The sequence below is a fragment of the Scedosporium apiospermum genome (genome assembly GCF_000732125.1).
Source record: "Scedosporium apiospermum strain IHEM 14462 chromosome Unknown SEQ_SAPIO_0099, whole genome shotgun sequence".
NCBI classification, from domain to species: Eukaryota; Fungi; Ascomycota; class Sordariomycetes; order Microascales; family Microascaceae; genus Scedosporium; species Scedosporium apiospermum.
Genome location: NW_015971800.1, coordinates 2,100,835 through 2,118,506, shown reverse-complemented (window position 1 = coordinate 2,118,506; position 17,672 = coordinate 2,100,835). Strand labels below are relative to the sequence as shown.

Sequence of the window (17,672 nt, the reverse complement as noted above, 5' to 3'; positions counted from 1 at the left end):
GGAATGAATTGTCTTGGTGACGAGAGCCAGAGTGATGTAATTGGTAGCTCAGTGGTAGAAACAGGCGAGTCATCTACCAAGCATTAATGGGCTTTCATGGTACTACAGTACTTCGTGGTTTACTCGCATAAACTTCCTGGTCCTGGCTCAGCCACCCCGGCTCCCTCCCCTAGTCATGGTGACAGGTCGCGCCTTCCGCCCTGATGCCGCAGTGATTGCCACGGGCACGATTGAGAAGTTGCGTTTCACATGCGTTGCCGGTGGGGGGACACTCGCCACACTTGGGGAAGGTGCCGCCACAATACAGTGGTTTTCCAAACAAATCTCGCAGATTGCACTGTACTGCGCGACAACGTGCTCGATTCTCAATCGTCAGCGAGGGAAGCAGCAGGAAAGCACAGAGCTCCATTTTGGCGGGGAGTTGTCACAATTGCACTCGTCAGATCCCGTTGTCTGGCCCAGTTTCCCCATTGTCATATCCCGACATTTGCGCGCAAGCTTACATCGCATTCGATATTGCCTCTGTCCACTCTAACTTCTCCGCTTTCCCATCTATCCCATCCCATTTCATTCCGACAGCGGATATCTCCACATCCCTTTTACCGATTCATTCGATTCATTCGACGGCACCATATCTGTTCGACCTTCCCCCGCCACCGCCCACCACGTGTCTCCGCGAACCGACCTGATATCAATACCTCGACGCCTGTCGCCCGCCTAACCTCACCTGTCCGTTGATTTGCGCCTAACATCACTGCCCTCCCCACCCAACGTCTCTACGCTCATCTTCGAGTACCCCTCATCGTTGACTCGACACGGGCCCTGTGCATCCGTCTTTCCTCCCCCTCCAACCAAGTCGGGACATGTTCCTGGCGACGACACAATGTCGGACACAAAAATGCAGTTAGAAGACTGTACGAAACCCATCCAACCCAGGTTGCAGAGAATTAGAGAGTCACGCTACTCTCTCTATCTCTCTGTTACAGAAGAATGGCTCTACCAGATACTGACAATCCCCGACTCTAGGGTTGGACGACCTCTGCGTCCGCTTCATCATCAACCTACCTCAGGAAGATCTATCGTCGGTTCCCAGGATATGTTTCCAAGTCGAGGAAGCCCAATGGTTTTACGAGGATTTCATCCGCCCTCTCGACCCCACCCTACCTTCGATGTCTCTTCGCACGTTTTGTCTACGGATATTTCAGCACTGCCCTCTACTCACAACTTTCCCCGTCGGCGTGCATATTCAGGCCTTTGAGGAGTTTCTTCAGTACAAGACCCGTGTGCCCGTGCGCGGCGCTATCCTGTTAAATGAAGAGATGGACTCGGTTTTGTTGGTGCGCGGCTGGAAGAAGGGCGCGAATTGGAGCTTCCCGCGGGGGAAGATCAACAAAGACGAGGACGATCTCGACTGTGCTATCCGCGAGGTGTATGAAGAGACGGGGTTCGATATCCGCGAGGCTGGTCTAGTCGCTTCTCAAAAAGAGACCAAATTCATCGAGGTTACTATGCGTGATCAGCAAATTCGCCTCTACGTCTTCCGCAATGTACCCATGGACACTCGCTTCCAGCCTCGTACCAGGAAGGAAATTAGTAAGATCCAATGGTACAAGCTGTCGGAGCTTCCTGCATTCCGGAAGAAGGGCCACGGAAACCACAGCGACGGCGGAAACGCCGCTACCAACGCGAACAAGTTTTACATGGTTGCGCCTTTCCTTGTCCCACTGAAGAAGTGGATTGTCCAGCAACAGAAGAGGGACGCCAGCCGGGCCCGGGACGAGATATATGCTATACCCGAACCTGTTCCTGAGGAGGCTGCCGTTGAAGATTATACCTGGACGCGGCCGGAGGCTGCTCAGGGCGGTCCGGATCTTGATGCCCTCGAGGGTGCGACTCGAGAGCTGCAGCGGTTGCTTAAGATGCAACCGCCTACCCAAGGGTTGCAACAGCAGATACCGAGCCAGCCATCTCCCGAGCAAGACAAAGGAGGCGCATTGTTGGCGTTGCTTCAATCCAAGGTTTCTGTACCGGGCGGTCAATCCCGAGCTCCTCATACACCTACTGACCATGTCATTGCGAATCCCGAGCAACCACGCAGTCCTCACCACCACCCTGCTCAACATCCTCCGCTTGCTAACCAGGATTACCCCCCGCCCGCATTTCATATCCCCCAGACTCAGGGTCACTGGACACCGGAACAATATCCCAATGCCCAACTTGGAAACGGCCCGCCGATGCAGCCTCAGCATCACCAGCAAGTCCCTGGTTTCCTGCAGCCGCAGCCGAACGAGCCCACCCTCGTGCATCCCCAACCTCTCCCTCCACATGTACAGAAGACTGGCGTACTCAATTATACTACCCCATCTCCGCATACTCTAATCAACGGCCCTCCGGGTCCGCAAGGCGCACCACGTGGTGTGCCTCAACAGGCCCCTTACCCTGGCTACTCAGTGACTCAAACCCGGCCACCGGGAGGCCCTCTGACCGACCACTCAAAAGCATTATTGGATGCCTTCAAACAGCCAGCTTCGCATAATCCTCAGCCGACCGAGATTCGCAACCCCCCGCCGTATCCCACCTCCGATTATGAGTCGACGAGGGCGCCGGAGGTCGTCTACGCTGCCTCGAAACCCTATCAACCCGCCGCGAATCCTCAAATGCCGACGGCTATGTACTCCTCGTACCCCGGACCCCAGGGTGTTGCCGTTCGCAACCAAGGCTCCGTCAACGAAAAGCACCGTTCGGCATTATTGGATATGTTCAAGCGCACGGATCCGAATACCTCGCCTCGAGCCGCCAACTTTGGCCGTCCCGCGTCTGGTTCCGGGTCGCACAGCAAGCCGGGCTCCATCGTGGGGGCGAGCCCTCGTATCCCTATGGCCAACCTCTCCCTGCGCGACCAATCTGGCAGCCCCTCATCGAAGCCTTATCAGTCGCCTCGTAGCCAGGGTCGCGAACAGGCCGCGCCACGTGTATCGAGCAGTGGTTCTTCGCAGCCTCTAATGCAATTGCTCCGCCGTCAAGAGCAGGCCTCACCAAAGATCCACCAACGACCCACCGCTGCCGCTGCTTCCAATTATTCATATTACTACGATCCTGCGCAGGCCGTCCCCGCTGGCCTGGCAAGTCCGCCGGCACCTACGTCTCTCCCCGTACCCGTGTTCCAGAAACAGCAGGTCGCGTCACCCGAGCACAAGCAGAAACTACTATCCCTATTCGGCCAGCCTCAGGTCGTTCCACCCCCGGTTGACGAATCAACCCCCGATCACGTCAGTGTCGTCAAACGTCCCTCGGTCGAATATCATAGCGGATCGATTACGCCCGGCGCAGGTTACGTCACTTCGACCGCCACGACGACGGTGCCTGCGCCCGATTCGCGTCGGGGAAGCGGGACGCCCATCTCTCCCGCCGACAGAAGTTTCTTGCTGGGTTACCTGCAGTCGGCCACGCACCAGGCTAGCCATTAGGCCACCTTTCTCAAATCTTCCGAATATTTTCTTAAGCCTATAGTGGGAGTTAAACAGTGCTGGATGGTGAAGGGGACATATATCGATTTAGGAGGTTGTGGAAGGATGGAATCGAATAATATTGTTATCAACTGGGCTTAGATTCGGGAGCTGGGTCTATAGTTTCCGCGCGGGAAAGAGTTATATGCGGGATATCGGGCTCAATATGTGTATAATCAAAGTTGCTAGTGGGAGGGAGTTGAAACAAAAAAATTGAAATTCGGATTACTTTTCCGGCCTGCGTTTCATTCCTTGTAGATCCTATGGTGTTACTGCGCATAGTTTCTTCTAAGACAATATGCGCCGCTTATGTAGATGCTTGGGAAGTAATGCACATATACTCGCCCTCTTATGGAGCATCAATCCTTGGTATAACTGACAACCCCGTATCTACGTAGGCGCGTGAGTATCCCTCTCAAACCGCGCCCTCTAAACATATACTGCTAATGCACCATGATTTTTCAGCCCTCCCCTTCTTCGGGGTTAACATCTTCATCATCTTCATCGCCCAGCTGCTTATTCATAAGCTTCTCATCCTCGGCGGCATCCTCCTCCGTAAAGCCTTGACGTAACTTCGCAGCAGCAATGCCTCCGGGCGTGATCCAGAGGAAGAAGTTACTTCGGAAGCTATCAATCTGCTGATAGAAGCTGTGGAATCTATACCATTATTCTCCGTTAGCATTTTAATTCTCCCAAAGGGAAAGGGGTCGCGGGAAGTAGGGGAGGGCGACTTACGTATGCTCCCTCTCTTCGTGCTCGAAGATGCGCGTATATATGTGCTCCCTCTTGAACGGTTCAATAACATCATCGTACTTCTCAAAATCAATCGGTTCCCTCTCAAGCGTCCCCGTAGCCTTCGCATTATAGCTCGAAAAAACGGGTCGTTCCAATAAGAGACCCAGCGCCGGTGCCTTGGGGATAGCGATAGGTGCGGCGCCGTACGTCTCGGTAATGATAGCCGGATCGGTTCCGCAGCGGGTCACGAGGGTAGCGAGGCCGACCATCTTTCGGATCTGATGCATCATGAAGGACTGGCCGTGGACTTTCAGGGAGAGCCACTCGGTGTCGCCGATGATGACGGGGTTGGGGTTGACGACGAAGGATTTGATGAGGCGCTTTGATGAGGGGTCCTTGAAGGACTTTTGCACTGTGTAGTTGTGGAAGTTGTTCGTGCCAAGGTAGGCGTTGAGGGCGGACTGGAGTCGTTGTAGGCGGGGAGGGGAGATACGGAAGCGGCGCTTGGCGGCGACGTAGGCGAGCTTGATATCGCGAAGGGCGAAGTCTGCGGGGCCGAGTTCGCGTTGGGCGAAGCTGGTTGTGTCTTTGGCGGCATTGTCCGAGGAGCCCTCTCCAGAGGGGGAGCCGTCTTCGTTGGGGGTCGGGTCCGCTGGGACGGGGTCGGCGGCCGGGGAAGGAGGTTTGGGGGCATCGGATGTAGTACCGGTGGCCACCGGGGCCGCGCTCTCCGCTGCGGGTTTTGTCGCATCATTTACCGGTATGTCGATATTAATCTTTAACCTATCCAGCACCGCCGTCCTCATCTCAATATCCAGCTTCTCCAGAATAGGCCGAATGCAAGTCTCATCCACCTCCCTCCAAAAATTGCCCACATCAGCATTCTTCTCCCTCAACTCCTCAACTACCCCCTTCTCCCCCGCAAACTGCGCAATCTTCTGCCCCAGAAAACTATCCGGATGCGGCGGCAGGAGCGAGTAGCTCGGCAGCAGATACTCATACCACCTCGAATCGCACGACTGGTAGCAGCTAAAGCCCTTATTCGTCCTCTGGATCCCCCACACGCGGATCTGCGGCGGCAGATGCGAATTGATCTTCTCCACGACGTCCTCGTCCTCGATAATGAGCTTCAGGCTAAGAACGTTGCCCGCCGCGTGCACGCCCTTGTCCGTTCTGGCGCAGCGCATGAGGCTTACTTTCTTCGGGTCGTCGGCGTTGGCCTTGGAGATGGCACCCGCAGCGATGAAGGCTTTCATCACGTCGCCTTCTATCGTCTTTTCTTCGTTGTTGATTTGTAGGCCTCGGTAGCCCGTCCCCGAGTAGCCGAATAGCACGGCAACCTTCTTCTTGGGCCGGCGCTCTTCGGCGGCGATCTCCTCGGCGGAGAAAGGGTTCGCCCTTGGCTTGCGGGGAGCCCGGTCTCGATCGTCGATTTCTACGCCGTCGGGGGTGGAACCGGCGTCTTCGAGCTTCTTCTTCTTATTGTTGAAGCGGTCGGGAAGCGGGGCCTTGCGCTTGCGTTTTTGTTGCGCCCGGCTAGATGCTGCTGGTTAGTCGCGTCGGCATTTGTGCAGCATGAAAGAATGACGAGAGATGATACGTATGCGGACGCAATTGATGCGATCGCACACGATTCAGAGATTCTAAAGAGTGAAGGGACATACGATCGACCATCTCGCTCTCGCTTCTGCTGGTTTGTATCGGCGCCAGAAGCCTTCGCAGCATCTGAAGCAGGTGCAGATTCCTCCGCGCCAATTGACTTGGAAGCGGGCTGTTCAGACGTGGGATTGGCAGGGACGTGGGAGTCCGCTTCAGTACCCGTGTTGGCGACCATCTTGAGAACAGGGCAAGGCTGGTTCTCATGGTACCTGGAGGGAGAAGATTTGCTTCAAGGCGACCAGTCCTACCGGGGCGGGTTGTTGATGTCCATTGAGAAAAAAACTAAGTGGTCGCTTGCATGAAGCTAATGTGGGTGAACCACGGCAGAACTATTCAGGAACGGGTACCCCGCCAAATGGCGATAAGTGCATACCCTCGAGAAGAAATCGTCTGAGTTAAAGCGGTATCAATGACTACCCTTTTGAATGAATGTGAAGGAGGACCATCAAGGGACAGGTGAGTACGAAGCATCAATAGTTTACGCGGCGAAGCGCAGTTCTTGCAAACGAGAAGCGAATGGGTGCGCTATTTTACAGCTGTGGTTGGTGGAAGATCCATCTTGTCTTGTCAGTCTCTCAAAACGGCATCTGACTCGCTCAGCTGACTTTGTTCATGAGAACATGACGAACAGTCTCGAAATATTGCTCAGAAGGACAGATCTCAAAGAAAATTCTAGCCAAAATAAAGAGACGCGAAGGAAGGAAAAGAAGAGAATCGAGAAAGAGAGGATAAAAGAGAGAAAGTGCCTCGGGAGTTTATGTAGTATATTGGCGTTGCGCAGCGCCTCTAATACACACGCCAAAATGCGTTAACTAAATAACTTGCGTAGAAGCAAAAGATAGCAAACAGGAAACTGGGTCCACGAGGAATCCTCGCGAACCAGCATCAAATCCGAATCCGGCGATAAGCCCGCGGAGAATAAGATAAGCACTCGCATGCGCCAAAAAGATCAAATGAATCCCAAGGTCCTTCGCTCGCTACCAGAAGGGAACCAAGTAACAAGCCCACCCGAAGTTGATAAATCCGTCCGATGATACTAAAGTGTTGTGCCAGAATAGCAAAGCCAAAAAATTAATGCGTACAAGAGAATATAGCCATCATTACACGTTAGAAAAGCTCCAACTTCTCATCACTTATACCATGTAAAAAGACTCCTCAGACGCATTCGACACGACATCCCAGTCATCGTCATCGAGAACAACGTGCTTCTCTCGCTTGACGGGCTTGGGCTTCACCCTCACTGTGAAAGGCGGGCTCGGTCGGGGTAGATTATCGAGGGTGAGGTCTCCGGGCAGCATGGCCTCGACATGAGGATCGTAGCTCACGACGGTTTCCTGGGACATCTCGTAGACATCGGCCTCCTCGTCGCTATCGAGGAGAAGCGTGGGGCCGCGGCTGCGAACGTGGCGATGCTCGGAGGGCAGGGGCACCTCGGAGTGGGCGATGTCGATGCCTTCGGCGAGATTAGCGCGGGCACCTAGCGTAGCCCGCTTGGCGTATTTCCTGCGCGCATGACCGCGGGGAGTGTTCCGTGATGTCCGCTTCTTGGAGGGGATGTCTGCGGCAGGAGAGGAGCGGGCAATGGAGGCGTCGTGATCGACCATGTCTGCGAGGGGTTGGAAGCGGTTGCTGGTCTGTCGGAGGGGAGTGTGTCGGTCGAGGAAGAAAGAGTGGTGGGAGATGACGGGGGCCATGTTGTTGGAGGAAGAGTAAGAGAGTAGGATTATATGGGATGGAAGGTTTCCGGAAAAGGCGTTGGTCCGGAGATGACGTTATCAACCAGTCGGAAGAGGTAAAGCTTCCCAGATGAGAGAGGTGAGAGATGTGTGTAATAAGGTTTGGAGTATGTCGCGAAACGGTAAACTCTCGGAATACTTCTCCACAGGAGCAGAGGGCGAGGCTTGATATATAAGTAGTTTAGTCCGGGGGCAAAAGGAGGATGACAAGGCAACCAAGACTAGAAGGGGATGGATGGTACTAATAAAGGAATCAGAAAGGCTGAAGGGGGGATGGATGGAATGACCAAGATTCCTCGGGAAGAGGAATAGGGGCGTTGACTTACAACAAAGAGACAAAGGGACCTTCACAGTTCACTGTTTACTGTTAACCGTTTACCGTGCTTGCCGGCTGGACCCGGATGGTGACCTGGATAGGCCAGGTCCCCCCATCGTGACCCCGAATTTCCCAAAGGGGATAACGTCGACATGGAGATCGAGACCCTTGCGGTGCCGAGGAGCACGGTGTGCTGCCAATGACCGCCTGAAATGACGCTTCCGGCGAGGCGTGACTCATGGACGTCATCAGTCATCTGCTCCGTGCAAGAAACGAGGCAAGAAATGGGAGGCGCAGGGGGGACGCGGCACAGCCTGGTCGTGCTCTCGCCACGCCCCTAACATCCACTAAAACGCCCGTGAACACCACTGGAATACGCGCTCAGCGGAGGCCCCGCAGGACGCCCACAGTGCATTGCCCAAGCTGTTTCAGCGCTCCCACAGTGGTCACTGGCACGCACTGTCTGCCAGCCCGCCCGCTCGCCCGCCCGCCGAACCAATGCCTGTCGCTTCCATTCCCACGTCCGCTTACGAAGTCTTTCTTGCGATCTCTGTCTCGATGGAGTCATCGAATCCCTGCTAAGCGATTCAAATTCCGCCAAAAGTGGATTTAAGCTCGTGCTTCTGCTTATGGACAAGAGTCAACACTGAAATCTCGCTAAGCCCAACGCCCTTGATGAGCAGTCTCATTCGCCAATTTCCACTCCAACGGCCTCGCTTTCTTCGAAATAGCACACCTTCATTGATGACTCCAACAAGCAACTGCATCCCAATCTGGAACCTACAAAGGTACTTCCATTCCACAGCTTCGACTCATCCTTCGTATCTCTGCAGTCTTCCTGCGCGCGAAGTTACCTGCCGAAACCATCAACCTTTACGGTCGCAAGGCAACCAACCCTCCTTCATGCAGGGTCTTCCGCCCGAGGATGAAGTCGAACGGGATTGACTAGGCAGCTCTCTTGGCTTCGAGGGGTAATCCCTTTCTCGTCGCGGGGTATAGCATGACCTTGGTGAGATGGAGGAATCATGGAATCGCTCCTACGAAGGACTTCGCTTAACGATGATAAGAAGCAAGAGCATCGAAACGCAACCATTTCTTGAAACGAAGTAGTCTTATCTCGCGAGATTGCAACCCTTGCAGGCAATCAAAGCCCCGCTTATTAGAGCTGAGCTTAACGCTCAGCGATAGCTTGGCTGCAATTGTGGGTTCCATCATTCTCCATTCCCCCGTCTCAAGTCCCCCCAAGACCCTGCCGCCGTTATCAGAGTGGATGCGGATGGTACATCAACATTGTCCACTGTACTTCGTACTTCACACTTGAGGTGTTTCTAGAACCCGAGCGCATCGTGTTGTTGGTTGCCTCGTCCCCCCCAAAACCAGCCATATCAGCTCCCTTCGTCCAACGAGTCACAGCTCACCATCAATCCCCATGAATCCATCCCACTCATTTCATTCGCCCGATAATCCCTCCTCCGATCTAACCCCCGGGATCCCTCTTCATCGCGTGACATCATCCATTCCCCGGACTTATCTCTCCGCAAAAACACATGCAGTGATGCGACTGATGCTCCGATTAGCCTTTTTGCGATTCTTGTTAGCATCGAATCCAATTCTCGAATTCGCGCACCCCCCTCGCGTTCCCTTGGCTGCGAGAACCCCGATTTATTGAACAGGCGATATTGTTTTGTCTCGGGCTTCTCCGGTTTTATCAGGCAGTTTGTCACCGGCAGAATCGGGACCTTGAACTGACTTTGCGCGGAGCCCTCGTGCAACATAATTCCCCGTCGCCGTAAACTAACGGGGAGAGGAGGAAAGGAGGCGGCAATTGTGGGCTGCTGAAGCGAGGCGGGGCGGGGAAACAAAAGGGAGTCGAGGAAAGGTTATTCTCGCGACCGCCATTGTCGGAAACATATGCTATCATCCCGGCGACGAGAAGATCTCTTTCGGACGAGAGGGTAACTCGTCGTTACCTCTAAGGGCGCTACGAACCACAATCTAGAATCACAACAGAGTTGATCTGTATCAAGTATTGAGAATCTATGTCTATATTTAGGTATCTAAAGCAACCCGTCATTTGAACCTTAAGAAAACCATCCCGCCTCGGCCGAAGACGCCATTAAAACCGTAGGGCGGTAATCGGCTGATTATACCAAGGCCTCTCGAGAACCGTGACCCTAAGTCTTGAGAAGAAAAATATTAACCAACATTAACCAACATCAATCAGGAACTGAACTGAACTAAACGCAACCTGGACTCAAAAACTCGAGGTCTCTTGTAGGTGAAGTCGCTAACTAACACAAACACAACAATCTCCCCGTGAAGCTCACACCTTCTCTTTCACCAAGGCACAGCCCGCGTCAACAGAAAACTCCTTCACAAAAGCACACGCACGAGAGAGAGAGAGGAGAGAGGCAAGAAACAGCAAGAATAGAACCGCCAAAAACAACAATTGATTCATTTCAATCCACCGACGAAAAAAAAAGAAAAGCCCAATGAATTTCCCAATTCCCAAGTTTCGTATCCTTCTAAAGCCAAGTAGCTAACCATACCACTTAATTGTATACTCAAACGGATTTTGTGTACCATGCTTGTAACTCCTGCAAAACCAAACAGCTTCCAATAGAACCAAGCAACAACGACCCAATAAACAATACGCCATGAGGAAAAAAGAATGACGAAAACTCCACGGCGGCCGGTCAGAGACAGTAGGAAAAATGAATATGGATAGGAACACAAAGACGAAAGAGCAAAACGCCAGGCCAGGCCAAGAAAAGACATACCCCAAATAATCCAGAACCATTCCGATTAAGCCAACCCATGTGTAAAGGAAACGAAAGACTCATGAGGAAAAAAGAAGAAAAACTGAACAATATTAACTCCCGTTTGATGCCACTTTTACCCGCTCCATGTCATCGTCATGTCATCAGCTCCTGCTTCTGTTATGCGAGAAAGGTACCCCAAAGTCAACAATGGCCTCTCGGCGAGGATGAATGAAGAGGAAAGAGATGCGGAACTCGAAATGACAAGTCAGAAGGTCTGGGCACCGACAATAGGATAAAGAGGTAAAGACAACAAAATGCCCAATGACGTTCCCAGAAACAGAAAACCAAGAGAGAAATGGGGGCCGTCTTTAAACGATTGCAGAAACACAATGAGTGAAAACCGAACGCCAAACGGAAAAGTTGAGAGTGAAGAAAGTCGGGCGCCAATGTAGGGGTCAATCTGCAACTCAAGAGCAGAACAAGTCACCCGAAATAGGACAAACGCCAAGTATGTAACGCAGCGTGCGTAGGTTTGTAGGTTTGTGTAAAAATACAACGAATCGAACTGAGAACACGATCGTCTGGTGCGGTTCTTCCAGACGGCCACGGAGACCTCATTGTAGGAAACATTTCACTTAGAGCGCGACCCGTGCTTCGAGAAAATCAGCCTTTTGTTCTGATCCTAGCCATGGATAGCCGTGGCGGCGTGTGTCTGGGCACTGAAGGGAAATCGGTTATGGCGCTGGGTGTGGTGATGTGAAGCCAGGCTGACCGGGGACGTACCGGCTCTGGGTGAGAGGCTGGAAATGGGAGATCCAGCGTGGAGGGAAGGGCTGAAGAAGCCGTCACCCCCTGGCGAAAAGTCAGATCGAGGTGACGTCGACAAGGCGAGAACGGCGGTGTTGGTGTGGTTGGCGTCTCGTGGCCCCGCACGACGCTCCGGGGTCGCAGAGACGTGATGGTAGTGCTCGCTGGCATCGGCACTGCCGCTCAACCTTCCTGCGGATGCCTTAGGTGCTTTAGGCTGAGAAGCCGTCTGTGCTTGCTTCGAACCATACTGTTGACCACGAATATTGAACCAGGTTAGTGAATTCGCTCCCGACGTAATCCTTCATTGGACCGTACTGAAAGGTCATGACGACCAATTCGGCCTCGAAGTCGATGCAGCTATCCGGCCGCCGGGGGGTGTACGTACAAAGCAGAACCTGTTGACGATCTCATCATAGGTATAATCTTTCTTTTTAGGCGAGTCGTGGTTTTCAGAATGAAGGAGTGGTGGAGGCTTGGTCGAGAGTGTCGAGGGAACAGCTGGCTGGTTGACTAGCTTCCTGGAATCCTTGGTCTTGGCGGATTGCTTTGCTTCGTTCAGAGAGGCGTTGAAGTCATAGCGTCTTCCAAAGGCATTGCTGCTTCGAGAGCTTGAGCTGCTGTCCTGGAAATCAGAGCTCGACTTCTTGAGCCGGATCGGACCGTGGTCATCAAGAAACTCGTCCCTCGACTTATCAAGTGTGCGCCTGGCTTGGTCGATGAGATGGCTAGATAGTCCGACTGGCATCGACTTCGGGCGGGGTTGTTGGATGTTGGCGTCAGGTCGGCGGCTGCTGCGCGGCAACTCGCCAGCGGGTCTGGTACCGGCGCCTAAGAATCCCCGCTTGCCGTTCTGGGGCAAGTATTTCTTGTGGAAGTCGACCTGGAAGTTGGCACCGTTGTTGTTGTCCCAGTACTCCTGGCCGTTCACGTTGTAACGGATGCAGAGATACAGAGTCTTCGTCTCGAGGTTAGCCATATCCGCCAGGCGGATACTGAAGGTCCACCGATCGTGACCAGTGGAATGGATCGCGCCACTATATTCGGCAGACACTTCCGACGTTGTCTTCCAGTAGTCAAGGGTAAATCGGCAGATCACATTCTTGTGGAAGGCTAGGTTGGCCACGGAGATGGAACCATGAAGTGAACGGCAGTCCTTGGACAGCCACAGGCGCTCAACGCGGGCTGGAAGCGCGTTGCGGGCCAAATCATCAGTGGGAAAGTTCGAGGTAATAATCTCCCACTCAAAGGGCGGAGATCGCGGCTGGCGCGGGTGTTCGTCATCGGAGGGGGGGAAAGGATACTCCGAATCACTATCGAGGTGGTCGATGGGGCTCGACCCGGCACTGACAGCGAGAGGTCTGTCGACTTGGAGGAAGTGACGAACGTGCTCAAGGTGAGCATCAAAGTGAACCGCTTTCGAGAAGGTTGGGGTGCCGGGCATGCTGGATGGTCGGCGGCGCGAAGGCGGGCGCAGAGCCGGACGAACAAGCTCGCCAGACTTTTTGCGCACCATAGGAGGCTTAGCCCGCTTCTCGTCTTCTGAATCCTCTTCAGAGGGTGTTAATGAGCCACTCGAATGGATGGCACTGCACTCCATGCCCGGCACCGCACGTGAAGTTCTCCGCGAGCCTAGGGCATCTAAAGCGCCAGTACTATAGCTGTGGTGCATACCTTCAACAAATGTGACCGGCTGCGAGAGAAGCTCTGTAACTGTTGGAGTAACCGGAGACGGTTCATCGACTGGCGAGCTCTCCCTTCGAAGCGGAATACTGTTGACGGCATCCTTCAGAGCCTTGAGGTTTGTGAGCTTCCTCCCACGCATTTCGAGACCCTCATCGTCGCTACCGGATAGAGAGTCTGGAGGCGAGATGACGGCACCTGAGGGCATACCCCGTGGGCCAGTCACAGGTGGGGGAGATTGCCGAATGCTCCCAATCCCCCTCGCCAAGGACTTCAAATCCTCCGAGGTCCCCGGAGGCGTAGGGTTATTGGGACCACCATTTGCTTGTCCTGATAGTCCCAAAGCCGATGGCGTCCTTCGGTGCTTTGTTAGATACGAGGAGGACCGCGGAAGCGCAGCGCCGAGCGTGGGCTCGGAGTGTCTGCGGGTAGCATTGGGCGACCCGTGCGGGGGAGAAGAAGCAGCCGACTTGGAAGGCGGAATGTAAGGCATTCCCAAGACCGGGTGCCTGTTGTTGGGGGTGGGAAGGATGTCGGCCTTGTAGGTTCGAAGAGATAGGAAGGGTTCAGGAAGGAGTTTTTCAGAAACCTTCGGCGAAGGGAGTCGGTGAGATCGAATGGATCGTAGGCCTTAATGATCCAATTGCATCAAGAATGGACTGGCCGGCGCGAGATTCGCTGGCTCTCGAGATTCTGCATTCGCGAATCTTAGTACACTGAAACTGAACGATGTGACCGAAGAGTCACCAGCATTGTCCAAAAGAATGCCCGAACAGGGATGGTTTTCGGGTAGAAAAGCGCAAAAGAAGGCAATTAGGGAATCGCAGGTTGGAATGTTGGGTCAACGACGAGGAAGTATCGATAACGTATGTGTGGGGTGAAAGCGTCCTTGTGGCGAGGGCGAGGATGGGCGTGGGCTGAATTTTCTTCCACTTACACAGCACGAGAAGAAAGAAAAAGAGGCGGAAGAGAGTATTAGGAAGAAACAATCTGTCGAGGCAATATTCCAGCAACTCAGACAGATAGTTTCTTTTCGAGAAGAAGGTGGGAAGTGATTAGTGAAGAAAGCGAGGGCGAGTCGGACCGTGAGGTTGTTGTGAGGAGGATCGTTTGGTCGTGGGGGGAAGGCGTGGAGGTGGGATGGTTCCTTCCTTGTTGTGGGTGGGCAGGCAAGTCCAAGAAATATATTTCTAGGATCTCTGGCCGAGATTCAGGTGTCCGTTTCTCTTTATAAGAGAGAGATTAGTTTGCCCCAGATTCGTCGAGGAATTGAATGAGGTTGAAGATCGGATCTATTGAAAGAACCGGCTGGAGGAAAAGAAGCCCTCTAAATGGAAGGGGTGGGTGGTTGACTTCGATATAAAAAGCCTTGCCACAGCTACGACTTTGTTGGACTCGCACTTGACCGGAGATGGAAAGGTAAGTGGTGATGTAATCGGTACTCCGTACATCAACAAGTCACTTCAAGGTGGGATGGTTTTGTTTCTGTGAAGCAGCAAGGGGGGGGGGGGGGGGGGGTTGGCCACCCAGGCAGGAGCAGCCGAGAGTGCTCGAATTTTTTGCGAATTTTTCGATGATCTTGATTGAAAAAGGGGGGTGCCAGGGGGCGTGGACAGATAGGAACCGGAGGGGGTGAAAAAATTTTGGCGTCCACAGTACAGTGTAGTGCACATGTACCCTAGACTTGTTGCCCGGCGAGTGCGAACTTGCAGAGCCCACCCACCCCTATACAAGCATGAAGTACACTACGCAATAGTGGGCTGGCGACTTTGGTTGAATTGATCGATCAGTGAGCTTGTGTGGTGTTCGCCCTGATGTCGAAACACTCAACCCAGCACCACGCACAGGCATCAATGTTCAATCTCCTCGCGGATACTTGGGATACTAGGCCTAGTCCGGGGAGTAGCGCCCAGAATAACAGGGACAGGCGCGAGTTGAGATCAAATCCAGGGTGTATTACGAGGTTGCAGGCGTCACAGCCATTCGTTCAATTGCTCTTGATAACAAGACCATCGAACCACGAACCATGGGGTAGCGATGCAAAGGAAAATACAGTTCAAAGCGTAATCAATCCAGATCTGGGGAGGCTCATACAGAGTGTGTAAATGTATTCAAATTGGTGTCTTGTTCTTAGATTTCCAGGATCTCCCCGCAGTGATGGTGAAGTCAGACCATCAACACGGCTGGAAATGGTCGGCATTGGCTTATTCGTCAGTCGTACGTTGTCCTACTCATAACTCTCTTTTACGAGTACTTTGGCATAATTGAATTTTGTGACATACAGCCCTCCTGCTCCCAGGCTCATTGATGATTATGCGGCACCTAGTGTACAACCGTGGCCCACCTTGGCAACCAGGCTACACCAGATAGAACTGGAGGCTTCTCCAACAGACAAAGGTAGTAGAGAGGGTAGGGTAGAGACAAATGATCACCAAGCCAAGTCGCCATTGATCTGATCCATATCATCACTTGTGGGTACGATGAAGTACTTCGAACATCACATACTTCGTACTTCGCACACTACACTATGCACTAGCGAGCACCGTAGCCGCACATCATACATTTCTCCCAGACTAGTCAAGACACTAGCATTAGTGCTGGTCCGACCGACATCTGCAAGCAGGGATCAACGGTCGAGATCTATCGTCTCGTCGCCGATAACACAGAATTGGCCCTTGCCACATTGATAGGTCTGCCCTACGCCTGTTCTGGACCCCCAAGTAAACTTGTCTCGACCATCTTTTGAAAGACGGGGGTGAATATTGGGGGGCACGGCTTTGGCGAATTGGCCGAATACAATAGAGCATTACGTCGGAAATGTACGAGGATGCTGTATTGTGTGAAGCTTGTGCAAACGAACGCGGCAAGTGAGGGTGTACGAAGTCGAGGTACTGGAAGAGATGCGGGTGGACTGTATGTACTCTGTTTCACTGCCGTTGTTAATTTGCATCCATCCGGCGCCGAAAAAAACACTGGCCTATCGCCTTTGTTTCCTTGACTTCATGGGGAACTGTCCCGAACGTGTACGAGTCTCGCACAACTTTCCTGAAGATCGGTGTTGATTCTCCTTCGGCGCCGAGTGTCTCAGAACAGCCACAAAGTCACTCTATTGCACGCGGCATTCGATTTATAGTTCATGCAAACTGGGGTAAAAAAAGAAAAGAAGGAGGAAAACTAAAACCAAGCTGTTAGAATCAATGCAAGGCCGGTCGTTGGGATTAGATGAGGTTATTCTTCGCCTTGGATGGCATTGTAGACACGGCAAGGGCGACGCGGTCGACACGAAACTGGGCCAATACCTCGATGATTGAGTTTCCTCGATTCTTGTGCTGGCCTGCCCGCGCTCCGAGATAGTATCGGTCTCGTTGCATTTACATTTTACAATCTAACGTGCTGACGCCGACGCCGGTCTTGTTCTTAGTCCTCACCGCCCCACTCCGTAACCGGCCGGCGGTAAATCTCCTGTTCTCTCAACAGGTCGTTTTAATAAGCCAGATGCGACAGTCAATTGGTAATGAACATCCAGGTGTCTCACCACGACTTTAGGGGAAAAAACCTGCTCTCTTTGCACTACACGTCGGGGAGCGCAAAATGTACTCGAGGGATGCTATTGAGCACTTAAGCTTCGGAGGCAAATATCGACCACCTGCTAAATCCAGGTCGTAGCTACGTCACAGAGGGCTTCGCTGCATCTCGCATTGACATCAATTGATGGAGGCGTGGTAACAACTGATAAGGTCGGCCCAGGTGGCACACTACAAGTCTCCGATGCGGGTTTTGGCCACAGATATCAAATATAGATTGCACCTTCCTCAGACCTAATTGACACGATATGGCGATGATTCCACAAGTTTTCAGGTCCACCCATCCCTCCAAATCTTATGTCTATGGAGAATCTCGTTTGCCACCTCTGTCAAACCCAAGGGTCTCGACACAAAGGACGTGGGTATTATTTTTTTTGGAACTTGGGTGTTTTAGGCTTTTAACACAACCCTGATGGCGTGGCGTGGCATGGGTTTGCGGTCAAAACTTCAATCCCGAGCTAGTAATTACGACGCGTTTCCGCACGAGCTTAAATTCTCGCCATCAAGTCACGACGCCGGAGACGACGGATGTGCAACCCGTGAGTCCCAAATCGACACATGCTGACCTGGATTTAAACGCCAGATTGTGGGCCCTAATACAAATGGCGATACTTTGGCCGTTGAGAAAGCAAGAGCTCACGGACATATCCTGCTCTAGCTGTGGGCTATTGATGTCTTGGGAGAGACAGCTCCATTCTTTTCGCATCCTTTGGTGGATACCATGAACAGACACTCCTGGCTCCCATCATAATAACCCCCAACCAAGACATGTCCATGTCCCTTGTCAGAGTGTGGGTCAGCACCGAATTGGAAGCGGATGGTGTTCTTGGCATGGCCTCGTTTAATGATAGTGAGTTCTCAGGTTGCATGCATCGCCCTATGGC

General features: G+C 52.9%; 3 protein-coding genes and 1 pseudogene across 3 annotated transcripts; 1 reads left to right on the top strand and 3 right to left on the bottom strand.

The window, feature by feature from the left end:
- Positions 1-883: 883 nt before the first annotated feature.
- SAPIO_CDS6000 (Uncharacterized protein) lies at positions 884-3,467 on the top strand (the record flags this gene model as incomplete). Its single annotated transcript, XM_016788206.1, has 2 exons — positions 884-914; positions 1,027-3,467. The coding sequence occupies 2 exons, from the start codon at positions 884-886 to the stop codon at positions 3,465-3,467; spliced, it is 2,472 nt and encodes an 823-aa protein (XP_016642522.1).
- A 500-nt stretch (positions 3,468-3,967) lies between these two features.
- SAPIO_CDS5999 (Uncharacterized protein) lies at positions 3,968-6,075 on the bottom strand (the record flags this gene model as incomplete). The annotated part of the gene is made up of 3 exons (XM_016788205.1): positions 3,968-4,163; positions 4,242-5,777; positions 5,906-6,075. The coding sequence occupies 3 exons, from the start codon at positions 6,073-6,075 to the stop codon at positions 3,968-3,970; spliced, it is 1,902 nt and encodes a 633-aa protein (XP_016642521.1).
- A 958-nt stretch (positions 6,076-7,033) lies between these two features.
- SAPIO_CDS5998 lies at positions 7,034-7,594 on the bottom strand (annotated as a pseudogene; the record flags this gene model as incomplete).
- Positions 7,595-11,349: 3,755 nt separating this feature from the next.
- On the bottom strand, positions 11,350-13,697 carry SAPIO_CDS5997 (Uncharacterized protein; the record flags this gene model as incomplete). Its single annotated transcript, XM_016788204.1, has 3 exons — positions 11,350-11,426; positions 11,498-11,771; positions 11,910-13,697. 3 exons carry the CDS (start codon positions 13,695-13,697, stop codon positions 11,350-11,352), a joined length of 2,139 nt encoding a protein of 712 aa, XP_016642520.1.
- Between the last annotated feature and the right edge of the window lie 3,975 nt (positions 13,698-17,672).